The sequence below is a fragment of the Pseudorasbora parva genome, chromosome 15 (genome assembly GCF_024679245.1).
Source record: "Pseudorasbora parva isolate DD20220531a chromosome 15, ASM2467924v1, whole genome shotgun sequence".
In the NCBI taxonomy this organism is placed as follows: domain Eukaryota; kingdom Metazoa; phylum Chordata; class Actinopteri; order Cypriniformes; family Gobionidae; genus Pseudorasbora; species Pseudorasbora parva.
This window is the reverse complement of record NC_090186.1, coordinates 36,419,877-36,446,398: the sequence shown is the minus strand read 5'-3', so window position 1 is coordinate 36,446,398 and position 26,522 is coordinate 36,419,877. Positions and strand designations below refer to the sequence as shown.

The following is a 26,522-nucleotide window of genomic DNA, read 5'->3' as shown; positions in this document are numbered from 1 at the left end:
TGCCTCATTTGCATATTTTTGCAATAAGTTATCTGAAATGGTTTTTTTTTAAGCCGACAACATTGTTTTGCCATTCTTATTGTAATCGACTGGGAAGTATGGTGATATCTAGTAGCTTATTTTTATTTTTTTATTTTTTTATTAAGATTTTTGTTAAGATCAAGAGTAATTCGCTGAGATTCTAAGAATGTTCAAAAGTTTCCTGCAGTCTTAATGTGACGCATTTAATCAGTATGTGAGTTATAAACAGTAGTCTTCCCAGTAGAGCTTAAACAAGTAGCATAATCCCCGGCTATGAATTTATTAATCCTACTATGCTGAAGGATTTTTTTCATATTGATAAACAAAGTCTTTGCCATTGGAAGGCAACAACACAGCGTCAAAGCCGCCTAAATTATATTCATGAGACAAACGTGTGACATTGGGTACTTACCAAGCAACGTCACCGCAGCTTAGTTAATATTCATAAGCCGAGGCCTCGCCGTAGTAGGATTCGTGATTTTGGACCCGGAAGTGGTATAATAGTTACTCGCTCTGTTTTTAGTTTGTGAGTTTGAAACCGGACTGTGTGTGTTTGGCACAAATGGAAAGTTGACCGCTCGGGAATGGAAGATGACTCTTCCGTGCGTGTGAATGTCACCGCGCAGAACATGCCCGGTTATACCGGACGCGACGGGGAATCTGTCCATGTATCCAGCGGGATACGGAGCACTGATTTCGGCCAGGATGTCCGCAGCAGCGAGGCGAAGGTGCCATTATCATCAATATCCTCGAAGGATGTTTTGGAATTTCATAAACACAAACATGAGCCGGGAGGCAATAATAAAGAAAATAACGAGAGGGAAAACATAAGAGCTGTGGATATTTTAAGAAGGAATTTTGGTTCTATGAGAGATGCAGAAGATCCCAAAGACCTGGAGAAAGTAGGATTTGGCACCAAACTGAACGATTTGGATCATGAAACGGATGATGAACGGATGCAATGCAGCACAAAAAGTCTCCAACAAGACATGGAAAGCAACTCAAGATTGGGAAATCCTGATGGGAATCATCATATTGATTATAATATTGATTTGAAGAGTGGTGAAGATCCCAGCCAATCAAAAGAGCATGTTTACTGCACTGTATACTGTATTGCCAATGATAATTATAGGATACCTGCTGAGAAAACAACATCTGATCATGAGACCTCTTCATCATCATCATCATCAGATGTGCTGGTTTTACCCCCCACTGACTTGCCAAATTCAGAATTGGATCATGATCCCTATCCAGTGCCATATACAATCTCCGACCTGATGGATTCTGGAAAAAACAGCTCTTATAATGCTGACAACAGTTTATCTGTTGTGTTAACATGTCGCATTTGTTTCGATGACAAACAAATCATGCCGCTACACTGTTGCAAAAAGGCCGTTTGTGAAGAGTGTCTGAAAAGATACATCATCTCGCAGGTATCCACATCCATCCTATCTCATTGCAAACTTATCCTTTCTTTTCAGCATTGAATAAAAAGTCTTGTTTTTGGGGATGCCCTTTATGTTTGTGTCTGCACCTCTAAAGGGGGCTAATGCAAACCTAATATCCCTCTACATCCCAGCAATGAGAATCACAGCCTCCTGAAGCTTTGAAACATCTATGATCTTCATGAGCTTTCCTGTCTTTACCCTGGTGCAGTGATGGTAATACTGTGATGTACTGAATGATTACGGTCTTTAAGGCACACCAAGGCGCTTCAACACAATTGTTTTCGGCACTTTTTGGTGGGAGATCACCTGATATTTGCTCTTCCTAATTGTTTGTCTTCTAATTTTAGCATGCTTTTGTTTGTTAATGGAGAGGTTCTCTATTGTGCTTGTGAAAACGTTCTGAGCTGTCCTGTCCTGCTTTAGAGAAGTGATGAATTTCCTGTGTTCCACTGGCCCATGTGATCACAGACTGTGTCATTTTAGGATGCTCTTATTGTGTAACGCTGTGACTACACTACAGTCATCTTTGTGTAATATAAAAAAGAATGACCATATTTCTGAGTTCCTCAAAGATGCTTGACACACCAACATGTGCTTAAATGAGTCTTGGAAAATATAAAGTACATTTTAACTAATATGGAGTCACAAGGGTCAATTAGTCATCCAAAACATTTTAATTTGAAATTGTTTATGGTGGTGCTTTAATTTGCATGCTGTATTTTAGGTTTAGCATTGTTAAAACCTATTGGAAGTTTTGCATCTTTAAATTAATGCAATTGAAAGAATGACTTCCAATTTTTTTGTGGTTTTGAGGCAGCATGTCAAGTTGAAAATAGTTTAGCTTTTAATAGCCCCTCAAAGACCCGTTTTATTTTGCTTTATCTAGCTGTTTTTGAACAGCTTACCTCAAGTAAATGACCCCTTAAAGGCTAAATATACTGGTATGACGTCATTAAAATTAGGCCAAAACAAAGTTTGTATGGTGTTCGTTTTCAAGAGTTCGAAACAGCTTACCTAGGCAAACTTTCCAGAAAAGTTTGCTCTGGCTGGTAAACACCATACTACCATTGGTCTATGGCATTTATGTAATAGGTAGGCTCCGTCTTCTTTGGAGGATCTTTTCTTGTTCATTTCTTCTGTTCAGTCCGTGGAGGTCAGATGTACGTAAAAACTTGAACAGAGTTGATATTCTAATTGAAAGATACACTGACATTAGCCACTTTCACACAGCAGAACCGGTAAATTACCATAAAATTACCAGAATGACTTTACTGGTAAATACACACATTTTCTGTTCACACAAGCAACGGCATTCTGGCTTTTTTACCGGTAAAAGACCATTCACACGTCAGCAGCAAAATACAGGTATATTCTGTAATGTTTGTCATCTTAAAACGCTGTGTCCACATGAGGAGAAGCACTTTAGTTGCACTATCTTTTCAATTTGACAACAACTTTTTGAAGTCTGAGTGACAGGCATAACAGATGATCAAACAGAAAAAAAATGTGGTCTTAAAAACACGACACTCACGTAATATTAATAGCCGATGTGCTGATGAATGGTAAAGAAGGCAGGGTCTCAAGCATGACCCATTAAAAAACCTCCGAGACCTGTCGCAACAGTCAAAGATGGTCATTAAGCGCATATTTAAATCGAAAAGCTATTAAAAACCTTACTGTAAACAGTGTGCCGTAATCACATCATTTTGATAAGTCTTTATGATTGGCCCAAAGCAGACTTCTTACGTCAAATTTAATATGTGAATATACCGGTAATCTTCATTCCGCATTCACACAGCACACATTTACGTTAACTTACTGGTAATATTACAACTTCCCTTACTGGTAAATTGCCAGAACCAATTTACAAGTATTTTTGAAAAGGTCCTGTTCACACATGATCTGTTATCGGTAAATATCGGTAAATGTTTACCAGTAAATATTGTATTTGTGAAAGGGGCTAATATGTTTTATGTTTAATTCTCTAAGACCGTGTGTTTGCCAAAGCATTTTTTCACACGGCTGTCATATTTTTCCAATTGTTTTCAGTGGGAGCGCCACGTTTTTAGTATGTCATGAGCGCAATGAGGCGCTGAAAGTCTATTTCATACTGAAGTGCTGACAGAGCCCTCAGGGTTTTTACTGGTTGCAGAGAGTTGCAACCAAAAAAACAGTGCTCATCACTGTCACTTTTTACCAGCTGTCCAATCACAGTGGAGGAGGGGGCAGGACAAATACAACACCGACCATCTGACCACCACATTACGCTTGTACGTCAACAGATGACATTTACATCAACATTTTTATATAGAATCAATACAGAAACAAACTATCTGTGAAATTAGATACTAGCAACACTTTCTTGGATATTCTGTATCATAGCAAGCGAAGAGTCTCAACTGAAAAAAAACGCTGTGGTGCCAAAACACTCAAGCACACACAGCAAGGTGTTTTCAGCAGAGTGTCTAGTGTTTTCAGCTTAAAACGCTTAAGTGTGCACACTGCCTAAATTTGCTTGCTATATTGTATAAAGCGCTATATTCATAAATTTGATGTGACTTGAAGTGCCCAATTGCAGAGCTGGTGCAAACATATTCATGTCGCTATGATCAGCGATGCTTTCTTAACTGCTGCTTTTCTTCTTTTTTTGGTCTGTTTTTTATTGAGGGAAAAGTGTGCATATTTGTGTGTACACAGCACATTTACAGTGTGCAGTGTGGTTGGCATCAGATGTTCGCTAGTATCGCTGGTCACAAATTTCAAAAGAGCTTTGCCATGAGTATATCGGGGCCTTACGCCAACTTTTCACTGATTAAAAGAGATGATGGATGTTGAAATATCTCAACTTGTGTTGTGTGACTAGAATTGCAACAATTGTATCTGAAGGTTGCAGACGAAAGGCGAAAATGCAGCTTAAGAAATGCTTCCGACCGCATCAGGTGAACCCCAAAACAACCCAGTCTAGAGAAGGTTTTTTCTACCTCATGGCAGTGAGTCATGTCAAGGGGAGGAAGAACTTGTGCTGTAATTGATTGCTTAATCACTGAGTTCAGCCTCTCTGTGCTCTAATTACATTACATGACTGTTGGCTAGAAGGTCTGTGTGTGGTTTGCAGGCAACATAGAAACAATTTGCCCTTATGGAGGGATCTTGTGGACGTAATCGAGTAACGCTGGCTTGCCTGTTGCCGCTGTTCTCTCAAATCAGATTTATTGCCCCTATGAATGATCTCGGGGGTCAGACAGAGGTTGATGTGATAATGATCTTTTGTGGTTGGAAGCTATTGGTCTAGTTTTGTTCTATTCCTGCCTAAGGTAACTTGCGTTTGGTGATCTCACTTGGTCGTTTAGCTACACGCCTAGACCGTTTTTATCGACTTCGTTCTGGAGTGCTCAAATTATGACGACGATGCTGCTAATAAGAATTTTGTTTATATAGTCGCTTGCAGATACATCGCCACTCCTTTGCAGCGTGTGTTTTGCTTTTTAGGGACTTTCTGTGACTTAAGACTGATTACCTGTAAAACCTGTCTGTCTGAATTGTATCCAATGACAGCATTACAGCTGTGTGTACTGCGTCATAGCTAAGTGGTATGATGTAGTTTCTGGTTTCAGCTACTTTTTGACTGAAAACATCCAGCTTCACCAAATATGTGAGCTTTAGGCTTGAAAAGTTACGTGAAGTTCAATTATATGACTATATTGATCAAAATTATTTCATGTGAAGGGATAGTTCACCCAGAATTGGAAATTCTGCCTGCATTTTCTCACCCACATGCCATTTAAAACCTATGACTTTTTCTTCTGCAGAACACAACGGAAGTCAATTTGAAAGATTTTCTTGTTGGATTGTCAGCCTCATTGAATTTAGTTTTTTGGACAAAAACTTCTTTGAAATCAGGGATTCTGCTGGTCTAAACAGCCCCTTCCACAAATTATATTATACATTTTTTTTTTATCAGAGCACAAAGGCTTAAATTCATAAAGTCATAGCCAGGGGTGGTAAGTAATCAAGTAAAAATACTTTGATACTTAAGTATTTTTTTCGGGGATCTGTACTTTACTTGAGTATATTTTATTTGCATCTACTTTTACTCTTACTCCACTACAATATTAAAGGCAAAGATTACTTTTTACTCCAATACATTTCCCCATGCCCGCTCCAAGTATTAAGTATTTATTACACTTGATTTCCAAACCGGTCTGGTCATTCATGGATGATCCAGTCGGGTATAGACTTGGAAAAGCTGACAAGTCAGGTTTGCCACACTAACGTTAGCTCAGTGTTTCCCCAACTTTTTTATTTTGCGGCACACAATTTACTATGAAAAGATTGGTAACATTTTATCATACAGGTGCACTATTATAATTCATGCCTAACTAATGCACAGATAATCATGAGTTAATGTATTACTAATGAAGAACTAAACCATTTATTAATGATTACTGCATCAGCAACTAATGAACATTCTCCATGATTAATAGATTAAGTAATATATGAATTGCTATTGACATCATTAATTCCCTAAAAACAAATTTAATTAACTAATAATGTAAATTCATGTATTCAAAGCCATGCATTCCGACTCTCAGTTGTCTGTTTAATTCATCATTAATCATAACAATTGGCAAAATTATATTATGACTTTACTTGTTGAGGCACATGACTATTAACTAATTGTTAGGTAATATGTCATTGTGGTTATGGCTTTTGAATTAGTTAATAGTATCTCCTCATCTGTTTTATGGAAATAATATTATGGAACATGTCTATTTTAAGTTTAACCCCTATACTGCCTTAAGGTGCTTCATTGTCTCCTATTAATTGCAAATCTAACAAATTTTTAGTTGCAGTATCTGATCTTATAATTTGTTCAATTAAAGCATTGCATATCAGTCCCAAAAGATTGTATCTGCTTAATTATTGATATTTACAGTTAATTTGAATATTTACTTTTTACTTTCGGTACTTGAGAACGTTTTAAATCTGATACTTTTGTACTTTTACTCAAGTGATGTTTGAATGGAGGACTTTCTACTTTTACTGGAGTATTTTTTTATTTAGGTATACTTTCACTCGAGTATAACTTTTGAGTACTTTTACCACCTCTGGTCATAGCATTAAATGTTAGACTGGGTAAAACCAGCCTGATCTGCCGGCGATTTGATTTCGTCCTGCTACTCAGTCTGGAAATTCATTTCTGCTTCTGTTACACTTTTGCGGGAACCAATCACAGACTGGCTTATCCACCTGGCACACTATTGGTGGGTTTAACACAATGGTAGATAGAGAAACGATGGGTCGTTGCCTGTTGATCGCGCCTCTTGTGGTCTGATTGGTTGAAGGACTATCCAATTGCATACAGAGTCATTTGAATAATGCTCGTTTATCACACCTCTTGTGCAGTAGAAAATACAGAGCAGACTCCCCAGACCAATGTTTAATGTCAAACTGAGCTTGGTCTGGTGATAGCCAGGCAAATGAAATGCTGTATTGCACTGCAAATAACACATTAATATCTTCAGTATTTTTGTCATGTTTTCCAGGACAAATATCTTAACATCCTCAATTCAAGATACATTTACATGAGAAGTAAAATTATGACATGAAGTCTTGTTTTCAGAAGGAAAAAAAATGTCAAGGCTTTGAATTAAGTGGTTTTTTTTTTAGGCCATTAGCAAATATTAGCCCATTGGCAAAGATTTGTTCTTTTTTAATCATAAAACTCACTTTATTTTGATCAGTTTCACAGAAAAAAAGACTTAATTTCTTATACCACTTTGCTTTTGAAGTAAATGTACATCTTGTTTTAAGAATCTTATATAAGATATCTAAAGTTCCCTTGACTTTATTCCTTATGTTTTTGTCTTAAATAGTTCTTTAAAAAGTCTCAAATCTACTTTTATAAAACACTGAATTTTTTGGTTAAACTATCATTTTAACATCCGAGTTTGAGTTAAGTTTCTGCTTTTATTGTGCGATTTGAATAATCATTTGTGTACTTTTTCTGCTTTTTAAAGATGACATTGCCAGTATCTTTTCACAATCCTGCTTTTATTACAATCATTTTTAGGCCTGTGGCGTGCATGATTTCAAAAGCAATTCAAATCAGATATGAGCTCATGAATTCTATGAATATTGTTTATAACCAGATGAAAGGAATGGGTGATCGGTTATTGTGCACTTTTACTGAAGAGAAAAGGCAAGAGGTCTGCACTACAAAAGACTCATTTAAATAGCTAATATTTAACTTCACAGAGCCACTGTTTCTCATTTCAGCCCTTTGTGTTGGGCTTGGCAAATGGGGTGACCAGTCTAAATGTCAGGTGCCTATGGCAAGGGCGTTTGGTTCATTCTTTGGAGTAATATTTCTGAATGTTGGCTTTTACTGAATCCATTAGCAGTTTACTTATGTTTAAAGAGACAGGGATAGTCATAATATATGGTAGATCACTATAATCCCAACACAAGCTCAAAAAACGGATCCAGAACTGTAATTTTAATATGAATTTATGTAATAAAAATACACATTCATATTGTTTGTTTATTATAACGTTTATGTGTAAGTATAAATTGCATGTACATGTAACCATAGCCACCAACAACAAATGGAGGTACTTTATCCAACATGTCATTTAGGGATCTGAATCTACTAATTTTTTTCGATTTTTGTAGTTAATATTTTTAGCAGCATTGTTTCAAAGGGGATGGATAAAGAGAAAAATTCTTAGAGCTGTCTAGTATGCTGACAGCGTTTGGCACAGTAAACTATTTCTGAGAGTTTGTGTCTCTATTTAAATCATTCCCTTTAAAGCGGCACTGCCACAGCCATCAAAACGCTGCTTTTCTAACAATTGCATAGCTTTCAACAATAAATTACAGCTACTGTGATTGGTTGCTCTAAGTGATTTGTTCATTTTTATGCATAAACTGTGACTTCCTAGATTTAGTCTGCACTATTTTTTGTACAAACGCATTGCTTATTTTCAGCACCATGTGAAATGAATGCACCTCTTGATGAAAACAAATGCTGTGATGTTTTTCCATCAAGAGATGCATCAGTTTTTTGTCCAGATCTTGTATTGACAATGCAAGAGTCCAGCACTCTGTAAGGTCTCCTCCAGCACATCCCAAAGACTTTAATTAATTTAAGGTCTGGACTAGGGCTGGGCGATAAAACGATAACGATAATTATCACAATATAATTTTCCTCGATAAAACGATAACAACAGGTCGATAAATTCTCGATATAATGCTTACGCGCTATGCGTAATGCTGCACATGCGCATTGCAGACCGGGCGTCTGGGTGCTGCACACGGTAATGTTTACAGTCTGTGGCTGACAGGCTTGGAGGATCGGAGATAAGTGGAGCGATAAAAATGAGCAATAGTGAAGAAAATGCAGCGCTCACGGCCAACTCGGAGGACACAGATATCGTTGACAAGTTAGTTCACTCAACTTCAGTGGTTTGGAGATATTTTAGCGATCCCATCCGACATAAAACAGAGCGACGTGCGTGGACTGCTTATCATAGGTTCACGTTCACCACACGGAATTTAATTATTAAATTATCGTGTTTCTTCAAAGTCCTTCCATATAACATGCAGCCCAACACAGAATCTACATTAACTACATTCACACACCGGCTTATTACCTTGTTAGCTGTAGTGGGTGACTTATTTACACCAGCCTAACGTTACCAAACTATAATCACTAAAACATTGGACTTGTACATCGCTATCATAATTGTTTGTCTTTGGTGATGTATTAATGACTCCGCATCGCCTGTATCAAAAGAGAAATAATGTCATCTGGTGTTTAAAATTAATAAAATAGACTAGACAGCCCTTACTGGAGATCCACAAACACTGAACTTTTCTCTCTCCCGACCAGCCAACTGTCGGTGAGGTGTGTGTGTGTGTGTGTGTGTGTGTGTGTCGGTGAGATGCACGGTGGACCAATCCACTGTGAGGCAAGAGAAGGGGCCTCAAAATGTTTCTTAAAACGCTTTGTTTTGACCGTTTGCGTTTTTAGTGTTTTACTTACACAATTAAATATATATAATACAATATTGAGCGTTTTTGTTCTATTTCAGCTGCGAAAATCGTTCACAGCAGAACCGCAACGCGTCTCACAACAACGTGTTTAAATGAACGATTCATTGTTTGAATGAATCGTTTGAATGAACGACTCAATGACTCGCTCATTAAGACGGCCACCTGCTGCCACCTACTGGTGGTTTAATTTGATCTTTAAACATACTTTCCAACATGTCTTATTTGTCTATTCTACAAATCTCAAAACATTATTTAATGCTGTTGTAATTTTTCAGTGTAAATTATTTAATTTGATTGGTAACAGCCCTTATAGTGTTTTATTTTAATTTAATGTATTGATCAAAATTACAAATATAAAATGAAACATGAAGCTTAGCCTATATTTAAAAAGATTAAGGGAACATGCCCTTTATAAAAGGTGAAAATATCACAAATTTCAAATGATTCAATAAAAATAAAAACCACAAATATGCAGATTTAAATATGTCAAAGCTGATTGAACACTGGTGAGAATATTGCTTCAGAATAAATTATATTTAACACACACACACACAGACACACACACACACACACACACACACACTAATTTTTTACTTGGACAAGCTTGAACGATTTACTTGTTCAAGGACAAGCACATGAACATGCTTAATTTCAAGCCCTGTATAATGATATATTATTGATATATAGTGTTGAGTAAAAAAATGCTGACCACAGTTAAGATTTTAATAAATAAATCTACCTCAGTTTAAATAAATTGTTCACTTGTTTGGGAAGTGTTTGTCATGTTTTGACAATAAAGGATAGTTTAAAACCACAGCTAACTGTTTGTTCTCTACATATTTCACTCAGGAGCAAAAATATGCCTTTAAACTTTAAAGAAATAAACATTTTACATTTATCGTGATATTTATCGATATCGACTGATATGCTAAATTATATCGTGATAATTTTTTTGGCCCATATCGCCCAGCCCTAGTCTGGACTCAGACGGGCCGATTCATGTGTGAAAATGATTCTTCCACTGCTTCAAGGTTCAGTCCCAAACACCCTGCTGCCTGTTTGTGGTTTGTTCCCCCTTGGACCACTGTTGGTAAATTCTCGCCATTGCTGACCGGGAGCAACCCACGAGCCTGGCCTTTTCAGAGAGACTCTGACCCAGTCGCCTTGCCATAACAATTTGGCCCTTGTCAAAGTCGCTCAGATCTTTATCCCTCCATTTCTCCTACATCTAACACATTGATTGAGAACTGATTGTTTGCTCACCTTCTAATCTACCCAGACCTTAATATTACCACTTTTCCACCAGAATGAACCGGGTGCTAGTTCAGAACCAGTGCTAGTGCCAGTTTCGGAGTTGGTTCAACTTACGAGTCTTCTAAGAACCCGGTTTGGCTTTCCACGGGCTAGAGGGGCAGCACAGAGCCAGGTCTTATGCCACTGCATACATCTCATCTTTCTTAGCAACGCTAGTGAGGCAAAGCGGAGAAATACAAACACACCAGGCTTGTTAGAGATGCGTCAGCGCTGCACAGACCGATTGCCGTATGATATCAAAATACAGCATGAGCGATTCAAAAGCATAAGGAGCCGTATGATCTCGCTGTACGTTGATGTCATACGGCAATCAGTCCGCGCAGCACCGATGCATCTCGAACAGGCCTTCCATCAACAATAGGGAACGTTGCGTTACTATGCTCATGGCTTTGGCAGATCTCAAGTTTAGGTTCGTCTTGTTGGTCATGGTATCCCTGCCCCCAGCCGCTTACTTCTACCCTGGCAATGTTTTGGTGCTACTTAAAGGGTTAGTTCACCCAAAATTGAAATTGATGTCATTAATGACTCACCCTAATGTCGTTCCTCACCCGTAAGACCTTCGTTCATTATCGGAACACAGTTTAAGATATTTTATATTTTAGTCCCAGAGCATAATGCAGTCAATGCCAACTTTACTGTCCATGTCCAGAAAGCTAATAAAAACATCATCAAAGTAGTCCATATGTGACATCAGTTGGATGATTAGAGTCTCTTGAAGCATCGAAAATACATTTTGGTCCAAAAATATCAAAAACTACGATTTTATTCAACATTGTCTTCCCCTCTATGTGCCTCCAAAAAGAATCAAACGGTTAATGAATCAGTGAATCGATCAATGATTCGGGTCGCCAATGTCACGTGATTTCGTGAATTGTATTTTCGTGAATCACGTGACATTGGCGACGCAAAAAATTGGCGATATCAGACACTTTCAGACAAACCCTGACACGCAAATGGTTGCCGTGGTAATGAACAACAATACCGTAACGTGCTGGCGTATAACGTTATAGTCTAACATTTATTTGAGGAAATCTGTTGTAAGGCTATTAGGTTTGAAATTATTGGTCCTGTGATTTTTTTTTTAGTGGCATTCAGTATAAGGATATGGCTGTTCAATGCTCATAGATTAGTTAGTGGTCTCATTCTCTCTTGCGCTGCTGCTTCGCTAGCATGAATGAATCAATGAAAGCATCGTCAGCATCGGGAGTTAACGCAGTTTGAGCCAGCGGCTCGATTGATAAAGCTCTATGTCTATAGACATTTCAGACTTCAAGTGAAGGTGGTGGAGAAAAGTCCTCTACTTTAGATGACCGCATTGTTGCAAAGCTACTGTCCTCACTCCAGTCACTATCCATCTTTGCGAGTCTGACAGCTGTCAATCAATCCGTCACTGCGGGTCTCAGGTGCACGCCCCCCTGCTCAGCCCCGCCCTCGTCTCGTCCACTCTGTCTCTGCTGGGCTCTGACCACTTTTTCAGCATTTTTTAAATATTGCCATTGGGCGGAGTTAGGCTGTGAACAGGGGTTTAGTTACCCTTTAAATTACTTTTGTGTGTTGGTGAATTCCTCTTTGTACTTTGTACTTTGTTAGCACATATTAAATGTCTTAGGGTGAACAATTAATCCGTGCAAGTTAATACACTGAAGAAGAAAAAAAAGTTTTTCGTGGTAATCTTTAATCAAAATCTGAAAAGTAACTTCTGGTCTGGAAACGGTGTTCCTTCTTAGATGACGGCAGTTTGACGGCTTAGATTTGAAAATGCTTAACCACTCCCCTCCAACCGTTCGTCTGCTATGAACGAGAGATGGAGAGGAGGAGGTAAAACTCTGCCCTCATATCCCGTTTCGCTTGGAAATACATCACAGCACTAAAGAAAACTCACTTGCTACTTCCGGTTCACTGGGATTTTAATTCTGAATGGTGCCCAACCCTGATGCACATGAGCTCAGTTTTACCAAGTATATGCAATCAAATCATGTGATGTTTTTTAGAAGTACTGTATAGTTGGTTTCACTGACCTTTTGTATGGTTGCAGAATAACTGATCCGTTTAAATGTATGAATGTGCACACTTTCTGCTAGACTGAATATTACCTACAACCTACTGTAATTGAGATGCACAAGGCCTTAGATTGAAAAAAGGTGATGCAGTGCTGAAATGAGGTGATGCAAGGAATCTGCTGAGGAAATGAGAAAAAAAATGTTTGATTACTTTTTTATGGATGCTATACTGAAAGTGTTTTGACACACAGTTTACATCTTGAGGTGTTCATCCTCTCATCGATGAACATGGTTCAAAAAAAAAAAAAAAAAAAAAATAAATATATATATATATATATATATATATATATATATATATATATATATATATATATATATATAATATATTAAAAAACAAAACTGCTTTATGCTTAAATTCTGCACTCGATTTCACATCCATCAAAAAGACACCTCCCTGAGAAGGTAACCCACCTTAAGAGGTGGTGCTGGTCAATCAGAAAACATCTCGATGTTTGATACACAATGTCAGCGTATGTGACATGGCAGGCTGAAAATCAGACTCTCTACCCATGCTGAGAGGATTGTTCATGCCTGCGGTGGCTGCACGGTCGGCCCATTAGCAGCAGGCTGACAGGTGTAAAAAGGACCGGTGGGTGGCCCTGGGGGAGTGCTCGCACTGCTGTCACCAGTTGGTGCCACGTACTCAGGTAAGGGCTCTCATGGGAGTGCCAGATCTCATTAGGATCCCAAAGTAAACTCCAAGCACACCCGGCTTGCAGAATCTCACCTGTTGCGAGCACAAGACACCACACAATCAGCCACGAGGGTCCTTCTCTCAACATGAGCATTGTTAGTGCTGTTTACTAAGAACATCTTTTGCATTAGTCAAGTGCTTTCATAAATGACACAAGCAGCATCCCCAAGCTTGTAAGAGCCTGCTCCAGCAGAGCTTAGGTAATCTAAAGTTGTCCCAAATGACATACTATACACTATGCACTTATACAATGCAATATGTCTTGTGGTGCATGAGGTTTAAATGGGTATTTTGTCATCCAACTTCAGAGTCTGATAGACCCTCCCCTTTGGCTATATAAGGCTGCTACACACTTGAAGATTTTAAGCTAGATTTTGAGCCTGATTTGCACCTCCAAGCTATCAGGTGGTGTAGCCTGATTCGAGGCTTGTCGCAAACGACTTTGTCCCAAAAATATTCAATTGTATGGTGTCATTAAGATTATTTTACTGCTCCCACTCGCATTGAAGCCAATGAGAGCGGGCAAGCATCACCAATTGGATGTTACATGCTTCTATAGCTGAAACTTGGCAGCCACAAGCATGCCACTAAAGTGGAGTATTGAGAAATCATCCATATCATTTTCTCCTTTGTTTTTTCTTTCCATAAAACAAAACCCACGTCAGGAGAACCAGATAACATTGATCGACCTCCATTTGTTTTTCTTATCAAGTCACGTTTGATCTTGTGAGTCTCCTTAAGAACTCGTCTTAGGCTACTGTGAAAATGTATAATCAACATGTATGTGGTCTCACTGCCAGGACAAATCTTCTTGTTTGTGCATTCAGAGGATTAAAATGCTAAAAATCTGTTGAAACTGCCCTTATGTCAGCACTGTCAGAAAAAAAGGTACATTTCTGTCGGTACCCTAAGGTACAAAACCGGAAAAAAAGGTGCTAATATGTACCTTTAAGGTACTAATGCACACTCTTAAAGTACTGATATGTACCTTTTAAGGTACTAATTAGGGGTGTAATGGTTCACAAAATTCACGGTTCAGTTCGATACAATACACTGGTGTCATGGTTCGGTTCAGTACGGTTCGTTATGTTTTAGATACAGCAAAAAGAAAAATTGGCAGATAAATTACCTTTTTTTAATTATTTTTTTATTAAAACTAACAAAGTATGATTTTTTTTTTTTTACATTGAACAATGATGGAGCTATACTTTACCCATATTCTATGTAGTTACAGGAATAAGACATTAGCTCTTTACATTAGCTCTCTCCACACTTTTTTCACACACTACTATCCCCGGCTATAAATGGACCACTTGCCGCGGTGATGTCTTTTGCCATTTGAATAAGTTGGAAATGTCTGTCTAAATGCTGCGGGGATAGTTTGTGGGATAGTTTGTGGCTGTTTCTCCTGTTTATCGTCTTGTTGTCGGCGTAAATGAGTTGATTGACATGACATGAATTATTCCCGCTGCTGTACCTGTAGCAAATGCGACATACCGTTGTTTTTTTATCCATCACTCTTGCCAACACCATCATAGCTTACCAAGAATCCAAAGTTCACCCAAACACCAGACCTGTTGGTTATTTGAGGATCTTTTATTTCTGGTTTGTTAAACGCAATAGCCATTTTGCCACGAGCATTCAGCGCGTAGCGTACTGAGTAAGTGAGCACCTGACTGAGCAGCCTAAAACATATTTGGTGTTTTTTTTTCTTTCACTTCAGCGGTGTCAGGGGCATTGCCTGTTATGTCGTTTTGGTTATTGTTGAACGCATATTATATTTCACACACTTTTTTATTTTCCAAATCTAATTAATTAGTCCAAGAACCGTTCGGTACATAATGCGTACCGCGTACCGAACCGAAAGCCTCGTACCGAATGGTTTAATACGAATACGCGTATCGTTACACCCCAAGTACTAATATGTAACATTTACAGGTTACATAGGGCTTAGTAAGGTACAAAGATGTACCTTTTCACTTTTGTACCTTAGGGTACCGCCCCAGTGACAGCACTGTACCTTTTTTTCTGAGAGTGTGTGGTCTCACACAGTTTTAAAATTAAAACAAAAAATTACTTTTTAAAATTGCTACATTGGTTAATATGTGAAAATCCTTTAGTGTGTCCAAGGCCTGAGGAAAGCTGTAACAGTTGAGTGCATGAAGTGTCCAACATTCTTAGTTCTTTTTTTTTGTTTTGTTTTTTAAGATGCATAAGTGCATTATTTGCGTACTGAAGAACACACTGCTCACTTTATTTATACAACAAAATGATGAAATTAGTGTAAAAAAGTGCACTAGAAATACAACGCATGTGGCAAAAAAACTCAAAAAACAGCGGCCAAATGTTCCATTTGAATCTGAATGATTTTAGCGGCTGAGTTTTACCAGCCCTAAAAATGATCTCTAGCCTTCTAAATGAGTCAGTTGCTGTATGATTTCGTGGCTCATCGTCACTGCTAAAAAATAACCATTGTTCTGTGAAACTTACACCATTAACCATAATTCAGGAATTTCCACAGAAGAAGGGTGATTGTCTAGCATAGTCATATTTATAGTTGGACATTGCGGTGGTAGTAGTAATAGTAGTAAACTGTAAGTGGTAACCGTTGTCAACCTTTCCTGGAGCTCACATCATGCAGTGGCAAACGGAATCCAGTATTGTCTAGTTTGGTCAAGAGTGCATTGCTTCCTGATATCATGGCAGATTTTATTTCAGCTGATTTGTAACTAACCAAAACTTGAATTTACAGACATCTCTTTTTATTGTCACCTCAGATAATGTCCACTAAATGCTTGATATCACAGCATAAAAACAGGAGCGCAGAGAGTAGATTAGTTCTTGCGATGGAAGTGCTCGATAATCCTGTCGGCCCAAAGGGGGGCCGAAAGAACATGGGTGGGGACGTAATCCTCTCGCAGGGGAGGTGCCGATAGTCACTGTCCTGCAGCTGTAGAGCTGCACCAAAGTCTTGCTGTTGTATGAACAATGAGCATGAAATGGATCTCACTGATCCATGAGATCCCTTAGCTCCCTACAGGAGACTGGGAAAGGTTATTCAACACAGATCCATTTATCAACAAATCATACCACATTCAACCTGTACAAACTAGTAGGAACGAGCCCCTAGGGTACCTTCCTACCTGAGCCGTCTTCAGTCACAATTTACCGGAGCTCTGTGATTGTTGGAGAAGGTGACGTTGATCATTGACTTGGAAGTACCGCTTGTACGGTGGCTATTTGAGTTGCTTGTTTACACAGATTGGTTAGACTTCCTGCTGCTTGTGTCCTAGCTTGTAATCACTGATTAAAACCCACAATTTCCAAGAACGCTAAATCACTCTCCACACGTCACTGTGCAGTTAACCGTTTTCAAACAGGGTGGATTACATATTTAACTGCACATGGAGTCATCTGAAGGCTTAATGTTGCATTAAAGAAATAGATCACTAAAAAATGAAAATTCTCCCATCATTTGTTCAGCCTCAAGCCATCCTAGGTGTATATGACTTTCTTCTTTCAAGTTTTTGAAGCTCCAAAAAGTGCATCCATTATCATAAAAGTAATCCATTTGACTCCAGCGTGTTAATAAATGCATTTGGAAGCCAAGCGAAGGGCTTTTGTAAGAAAAATATCCATATTTGAAATTTTACAAACCACTGGCTTCGGCAATTAGTCTTCTAATTTGTGACCAGTTTGACCGAGACCGTGTTTTGCTGTTCCCTCTGCACTTTCGTTAATTCTCACCTAAGATTATATTAAGTTGGTTCAGAGGTCAGCCTTCTGCTGGAACTCGACTCTTTTGTGAACGCACATACGACCGTTGCTGAAAGCCAATGATTATAGTTTATAAAGTTTTAAATATGGACATTTTCTAACAAAAACCCATCGCTTTGTTTTACAAGGCATATTAACACACTGGAGTCATATGTATTACTTTTATGATGGATGGATGTGCTTTTTGGAGCTTCAAAATAGCCATTATTCAATGTCATTACAAAGCTTGGAAGACGATAATATAACTCTGATTGTATTTGTCTTAAGCCCTATTCGGACTGGATTAGTTTAACATGGGGACGTGGGGGTAAAGTAATTATTACCAGAGGTTCTCGGTGATTTTAGTCCCGTCCGAATGTGCCATCTCGGTAATCATTACGGACAATGTCAGTAAAGATTACCGAGACTTTTACCTTCTGTAAAAAGGTCCGAAAAAATTACCTCAGGTAATACTAATCCCGTTCGAATAGACCTGCTGTAAAAATGTATGGTAAAATTCCGTCATTGCCTGTTTAAAAGTTCAAAAAAGAGCACATTTTGCGACCTTGGAGGCGCTTGAAGCAATCGGTTGCGTTGTAGGTGGTGGGACAAATCTGTGGAAAATGTCCGGTATTTTCCGCATATCATTTAAAGCAAAAAGAAGATCAAAAGCACTTATTAGAGGTACAACACATTTTAGCTCTAGGAAAGTGTCTATTACCAACATAATCCAATCAGAATCGTTAGACTGGACCTAACTGTTTATTAAAACACATATATATTGGAGACGGAGTTCAGACTGGCGCTCAGGTTGTGTGTTTGCTCACGTTATAACGGTAACGTCATCCGCACATGACGTCAAGGAGGTGCGTAAAGCGAGTTACTCCTCCCACTTCTGCTAGTTTTACTGAGATGTCTTATCCCGTGCGAATTGGCCATTAATATTACAGACGTCCTGAGGTAAAATGACTTTACCCCCATGTCCCCATGTTAAACTAATCCAGTCCGAATAGGGCTTAAAAGAAGAAAGTCATATACACCTAGGATGACTTAAGGATGTGTAAATCATGGGTTAATTTTCCTTTTTGGGTGAACTATCCCTTTGATGTTACAGACGGTTGTTTGCATTTTAGTCATGTATAAATGTGGGTTTCTTTTAAGGTTCACGTGGGTCGGGCACACTTGGTGTGTCCCATCACGGAGTGCAGTGGATACTTGGAGGAGAGCTTGGTGATTTCACACTTGACCAGTGAGGAGCTTGCAAAATACAAGTACTTCTTGGAGCTGAGCAGACTGGACTCCAGTACAAAACCGTGTCCCCAGTGCAGCCTGTTTTCTTCCCTGAAGGGTCGTAGCCAACAGACATCTACCAAGATTGAACACAAATATAAGGTCAGGTTTTTGTCCATTCTGCAGATAATAACCTTACATTTATGAAGTAAGTTTGGAATTATCAGACTTTCTTTGATAAAAGACATGTGTCGTCAAATATTCCCCAACAGATTCAGTGCACAAAGTGCCAGTTTGTCTGGTGTTTTAAATGCCATGCGCCTTGGCATGAAGGCCTAAAATGTCGAGAGTACAAGAAAGGAGACAAACTGTTGCGTCACTGGGCCAGCGTCATCGAACATGGCCAGAGGAATGCTCAGAAGTGCCCACGCTGCAAGGTAATGAATGTACTCTACAAAAATGCAAATTTTAGCATATCATAATGTACACTGCTGTTCAGAAGTTTGGGGTTGGTAAGAACTATCTTATAGGCTGCATTTATTAAAAACAAAACATAAAAACAGTAATTTTGTTTAAAAAACAATAATTAAAACAGGAATATTTTTACAATTTAATTGTATATATATAGTTACACAATTAATAATCTATATTTTCTATATAATATTAATTATATTACATTATCATTCAGAAAACATTCTTATAATCCAATGCTCAAAAACAAGATCTTACTGACCAAACACAAACTTTTGAATAGTAGTTTAGGTCATTTGCATATAGGTTTGATAATACTTTACAATAATTTTTAATTTTGTTAACATTAATGTATTGGGTATCATAGACAAACAATGGACAACAACCATTATTTACTGCAATTGTTAATTTAGATTAATATCAATTAATAAATATACATTTACAAATAAATATACATTCATTAATTCATGTTCATTTGATAGATTAATGTCAATGTACTTAAAATGTAAAAAAAAAAAAAATCTATGTAGATATTACCAAAAATAATTGTTTATCGTTCATGTTAACTATTGCCTTAAAGGGATAGTTCACCCAAAAATGAAAATGTGATGTTTATCTTCTTATCCCCAGGGCATCCAAGATATAGGTGACTTTGTTTCTTCAGTAGGACAACAGTAACAGTATGTATAATACATATGAATGGTGAGAGTATGAGAGTAAAAAAATGAAACCCTGCATCTCGTGACGATACATTGATCTCTTAAGACACAAACAGAGAAACAGTATTTATATATATATATATATATATATATATATAGCCTTGCTGTTCAACTTGCTGTTCACTTCCGGTGCATAAGGTCTGTACACGATATGTTGCGTAATCTGCCCCAGATCGTGTTCAGACTTCACGCACCGGAAGTGATTGCGCGCTCTTGGACATAGGTTTAATTTAGATGTGTCTGTACTTTTTTTTTTTACTCTCATAGATTTTGTTACCATTCAAATGCATTACATGACTGACAGACTACAACGGTTGGAGTTAAAAATCTTAATGTTTGTTCTACTGAAGAAACAAAGTCAGCAATATCTTGCATGCCCTGGGGGTAAGCAGATAAACAGTACATTTTAATTTTTGGGTAAACTATCCCTTAAAGCAGGGCTATTCAAATCTTACCCTGGAGGGCCAATGCACTGCAGAGTTTAGCTCCAACCCTAATCAAACACACCTGAACATGCTAATCAATGTCTTCAAGATCATTAGAAAATCACAGGTGGGTGTGTTTGATGTTACTAGAACCTTATTGTTAAGGCTTCTTGAAGTCTTAAAGGTACAGTAACAAAAATGAGCTTGTTTAATTTTAAACAAAATTTGAATCAGAGAGAGAGTGGAAAATGTAAATATAAGACCCATCTATCACACGTTTAGTGCCAGAAACTTGACCTACATGGCAAGTAGACTTGCAATAGAAATATAAAATATGGCCCATTTAAAACGAATAGGAGTTGCCTACAATATGTGTAAGTACAGAATGTTCCCATTTTAGATAGTGAAGAAGGATTGTGTTTATTTTGTGTTTTTCTTTTCCTTTCCTCTTGTCTAATTCTAATTATGGTCTAAGTAAACATGAAATTGGAGGAAGCCACAAGACAGGGGTGTGGGCAAAGTGATCCTGAATTAAAGTTCACTTGAGACCATTTTCTTTCCACTGACACAATTTCAAGAGATTACAAGCTCTATAAGGCGTTGCTATTTTCCTTCCAGACATCGTTGCTTTGCATTCATGTTTTGTTTTGGAGGACACATCGTAACATGAGTTTTTGGCATTCCTTCAACATACCTGAGCCAGATACCTGAGGGCTTAGCTACGATCGTTCCTCTGTGAGCGAATTTCTCAACATATAATTCTGAGAAGTGCATTGTTTGTTGGAATAATCACAGTGTAATCATTCTAAATTATCATTTTGTGAGCTTTAGGCTTTCACTTATTAATAACATGTCAGTCACTGGTCCAGATTCAGGTAAATCTGCCCCACTAGCTCTTAGCTCTTTCTAAAAAATAGATGCCTGGATGGTGCATCTTTGTGATTAGATTACTCATTGCCAGGATTATTTCTTCTCTATGCCAACAGATCCACATTCAGAAAACAGAGGGCTGTGATCACATGACCTGCACGCAGTGCAACACAAACTTTTGTTATCGATGCGGGGAGAAGTACAGGCATCTGCGCTTCTTTGGGGACCACGCCTCCAACCTGAGTGTGTTTGGATGCAAGTACCGCTACCTGCCTGAGAAGCCCCACCTGCGCCGGCTGGTCCGAGGCTCTGTTTGTAGTAAGTGTGCATAAGCGGAGGATGCAAATTCATTAAAGTTCTTTTGAAATATTAGCGGTTTCCTTAGAAACATCTTGAGATAACTTGGGTTATTTTGAGCTTTCTTGTCCAATTGATATCATAATGTGCTTTAGCTTGATTCCAATATATAAAGTATACTGTATACACTGATCAGGCATAACATTATGACCTCTGAGAGGTGAAATGAATAACACTGATTATCTCTTCATCATGGCACCTGCTGTTAGTGGATGGGATATATTAGGCAGCAAGTGAACATTTTGTCCTCAAAGTTGATGTGTTAGAAGCAGGAAAAATCGGCAAGCGTAAGGATTTGAGTGAGTTTGACAAGGTCCGAATTGTAATGGCTAGACGACTGGGTCAGAGCATCTCCAAAACTGCAGCTCTAGTGGGGTGTTCCTGGTCTGCAGTGGTCAGTATCTGTCAAAGGTTCTCCAAGGAAGGAACAGTTGTGAACCGGCGACAGACTGAGGCTCATTGGGCGGCCAAGGCTCATTGATGCACGTGGGGAACGAAGGCTAGTCCGTGTGTTCTGATCAAACAGACGAGCTACTGTAGCTCAAATTGCTCAAGAAGTTAATGCTGGTTCTGGGGCATGTGAGCATCAGAACTGGATCATGGAGCAAAGGAAGAAGGTGGCCTGGTCTGATGAATCACGTTGTCTTCTACATCACGTGGATGGCCGGGTGAGTGTGTGTCGCTAATCTGGGGAACACATGGCACCAGGATGCACTTTAAGAAAAGCCATGTCGACGGAGGCAGTGTGATTCTTTTGGCAAAATTTTCTGCTGGGAAACCTTGGGGCCTGCCATTAATGTGTACTTTACTTTGACACATACCATCTACCTAAGCATTGTTGCAGACCATATACACCCTTTCCTGGAAACGAGCATCTGTAGGATGTGCGGAACAAACACGTCCAATCCATGGAGGCCCCACCTCACAACTTTCAGAATTTAAAAGATCTGCTGCTAACATCTTGGTGCCAGAGACCACAGCACACCTTCATGTCTCGAGAGGTCAGGGCTGTTTTGGTAGCAAAAGCGGGACCAACACAATATTAGGTCATAATGTTATGCCTAATCGGTGTATACGCCAATTTTACCTACAGGGTTTTGTTTTTGCAGTTTATTAGAAACAACTAGCCAACAATTAAGGCAGATTTAAAATTTAATGAGACATGGCCAAACGTAGTCAGACATGTCCAAACAAAGTCATTTCCAGTGTAACAATAAATTTAGTAGCCGTCCCAACACTGAAGTGTATAAGTGAGAAAATTCAGCTGATCCGTGAAACGCTTCACTTTATTCAATACAAATTACCAGCAATTTATCAAGTTCATTTGCAAACAGTTGTGCCACAAAGACAACACAATATAAAGTTGCATTATTTATGTATCATCTGTTTAATATCTTGTCTTATCTGACTCACCTTTAAACATTGGTATTCCGACCCACAACTATGTTTATAACTACAAAGTTATGCATCTATATTTATATACTACCTTTTTCAGGGATGAAATACGAGTTATCTTTTATGTTAAAACAAAATATCTGGACACAGCTAGAGAACCCGAAAGAACAGTTCAACACAAATCCAGACCATTCTATCTTAAAACCTCCTGATAACAGCGGTTAGTAATGGCACAGCGATATGACCGGTTCTAAGATCTGCTTATAGTTTGCATATCTCTGTGTGTGTATACTTTACATGAGCCAGTGTTTTTATGGTGTCCTCAGGTTAGTGCAGTGAACCTTAGTGTTATACCCAACCATCCATACATCGCAGACACAAGTGTTTGTTCCACAGGTCACAAGGTTCACTTTAACCAAGTGACTTGCTCAGAAAGACAAATGCACTCCATCCATTTCTCTTTCGTCCAGAAGTAGATAAGAATTCTAAATGTGTTTGTTTTTGTGAGCCTGAATGCTTTTCTGTTCCTCGTTCCACAGTGAGTAAAGTGCTGGTGGCTCCTGTGGTCATTGTCCTCGTGGTGGTCATCGGAGCTCTGGCTTTGGTCATAGGTAAGGACTGTAAGACAGTTCCTAAGTGAATCTCAAAAAAGAATGTCAGGAACATCTCTGGGTTATATTGCATACCCCCAATAATATATAATTTTAGGATATTTTTTATTGCAATTAAGCAGCCGTCTTCTCATGAAAAAAATCAGTTCTATAATGAAAATATAAATATAGTTGTGACCTTAAGCCAAATGCATCTTAATATGATAAAATGTTGGCAAAATACTGTACTCATCATATCATTCAAGAAATCTTTATTTTTGTTTTGTGTGGAATTTATTATTTAGATACATTTTGGTGTGTATGTATATATGTGTATATATATATATGTGTATATATATATGTGTGTATATATATATATATATATATATATATATATATATATATATATATATATATATATATATATATATATATATATATATATATATATATATATATAATTTACCTATTTATTTGTATAAGTTTCTTATGCTTACCTGGGCTGCATTTATTTAATTTAATTGTGAAATATTATTACAATTTAAAACAATTGTTTGCTGTTACTATATTTTAAAATGTAAATTATTCTTGTGATGGTAAATCTGAATTTTCAGCATTACTCCAGTCTTCAGTGTCACATGATCCTTCAGAAATTATTCTAATATGCTGATTTGCTACTGATTTGCTAACAATGTTAAAAACATGTTGAGTACATTTTTTCGGGATTCTTTTAACTGTATTTTGGATCAAATAAATGCAGCCTTGTTGACCAGAAGAGACTTCTTTTAAGAAAATGTAAAAATATTACTGATCCCAAACGTATTTCTATTTTTCTGGTACACATTTGTTCAGACTATGATTGTTTGACTAGATTAGTTGATGATTGCAGTGTGACCGAGCTGTCCTGAGTTGTGACTGATCTCTCTGCAGGCTTGTTTGCTCTGCCTATCTACTACATCTGTAAGCGGAGAAGGAAGCGCTCACAGGGATCGGGCCGCTGGCTGTGCTGATTCAGCTTGGGTCATCCTGCTCAGGACCTGGACACACAGACACACACCCCAAAAATAGCCCTGGGTGCCAAGTGACCAAGCACTGGCCACTTAGATACAACAATCACAACGTGCAGTTTTCCTGTTCGTCGCATCTCGTGAATATCTTCAATTGCACAGTGACCCTTTCCTCCACATGACGTCTTTGGCATTGTGATCAAAGGCTATTTGAGGAGATTTTGTTTTGAATTTTTTTTGTATTTATAAGCCCCAAACTGATTTGAATTCAGTTCATTTTTAGGAATGGAACTATAGACTCGTAATAATTTCCGGCAGGATGTGTAATGCAGTGGGGCCACACAGTGTGAATGATACTGTTCGGCAATCTATTTATGACGTGAATCAGATGTTATAATCTGTAAGCGTTTAGTGCTTGATGATGGTGAGTTTATGAATTAATGTCTGTCCCTCTTTATCCCCTCTCGATCCCTCCCTCCCTTCATGCTGTGCCAACATCGGCTGGAATTTGCATGATCAACAAAACACGTTTCTGTCTGCTACACTGTGGAAAACAAAAGGTCCTGAATTACACAGGAGCCAGAGCTCCACACCAAGACATATAGGTCATTTAGGTCATGCAAATCAGTACTGTGTCATGCAAAAAGTGTTCACGCTCTGTGTTTGCACAAATCTAAAGCTGTAAGCCAAACACAAAATACACTGTGGGGTCAAAAGTCTGATACCTATTTTAGTTTTTTCTAATTTAATTTTTACATTTAAATTAGTTCACTCCAATTGTTATGCTGATAATATAATTTGTTATATTACAAATATTTGTTTACTTTTATTTATATATATATATATATATATATATATATATATATATATATATATATATATATATATATATATATATATATATATATGTACTCACATATATAACATAAATATAAAAAAGTGTTAGCATGTAATAAATGTATATTATATATGCACACCACAGACATTTTGTGTGTGTGTGTGTGTGTGTATATATACATACATACATACATACATACATACATACTTACATGCACTTAAATAATATTAAATTTGTTTGCTAAATAATTTAATATTTTTAAATGTTTATTTATTAAAAGTATGTGTATGTATACATATATATAAACACAAAAAATTGTATTGAAAAATAACTTAGCAAACCAATGTTTTATATACTGTGTGTGTATGTTTGTGTGCATATATATATAAATGTATTCAAATATTCATTCAGGTTTTATCAGCGTCACAATTACAGTAAAAAGCTGAAAACTGAAACTGAAACTTTTTCATGAAGTTAAGAATATTTTAGTAGTCTATTTTCGTAGTCCAGTTTTATTATCAAATCAACATTAAATCAGAATTCACCCCATTTACTTTCTTAATGCACATTATATGTCTTAATGCGAGAGATCTATCTGTTCATATTGTTATTTCAAAGGGAAAAAATTTTTTGTGGGAATTATGATGAATTATAAATGATCCAAAGAGCATATCCGACTGATGAGTTATCAGAAATTTGATTCGGGATTGGTGACGAGAAATGGTGAAAAACATTTGAAATGTTGTGTTTTAAAGGCAGATTTTAAATGTGCATGGTCTCAGACTTTCAAACCCTACATGAAAGCATAGTGCATGCCTTGAACAAACTGTTAGATGCATTATATTTTCTACTTGAGTGTATAATATTAGAAATGTTCATTCAAATTTAAAGTCCATGGACACATTTTGACATTCATTTGTAGTATATTTTAACTTTGCACGCTGAAACATAGCCACAGAGCGACACAATGCTCAAGACTATCAGCCCGATAGGCAACCCTGCTGTATATTGCACAGTGTTATAGATTCATGTCTACTGTAATCCATTGCCATTTGTTGGGTTTGTTTTGAATCCATGCTGTTACAAAAAAAAAACACTGTAGCATGCCAACAAATATATAACTTTGACCAGTAGACATACTACATTCACTACACTGCAATGAAATTTAAACAAAAGGCAACCTGTAAAGTACAACTTTTCATGTTGATTTGATTTGAGCTAGCTATTTATTGCTCAAAAACAAAGGCTGGTCTGGAGAAAAGCCAGAAA

General features: G+C 37.6%; 1 protein-coding gene across 1 annotated transcript; it reads left to right on the top strand.

Annotated features, from left to right (window-relative positions):
* Window positions 1-504: 504 nt before the first annotated feature.
* rnf217 (ring finger protein 217) lies at window positions 505-25,198 on the top strand. The gene is made up of 6 exons (XM_067418678.1): window positions 505-1,454; window positions 18,513-18,743; window positions 18,854-19,018; window positions 21,183-21,384; window positions 23,358-23,429; window positions 24,339-25,198. The coding sequence occupies exons 1-6, from the start codon at window positions 606-608 to the stop codon at window positions 24,416-24,418; spliced, it is 1,599 nt and encodes a 532-aa protein (XP_067274779.1). The 5' UTR covers window positions 505-605; the 3' UTR covers window positions 24,419-25,198.
* Window positions 25,199-26,522: the final 1,324 nt, after the last annotated feature.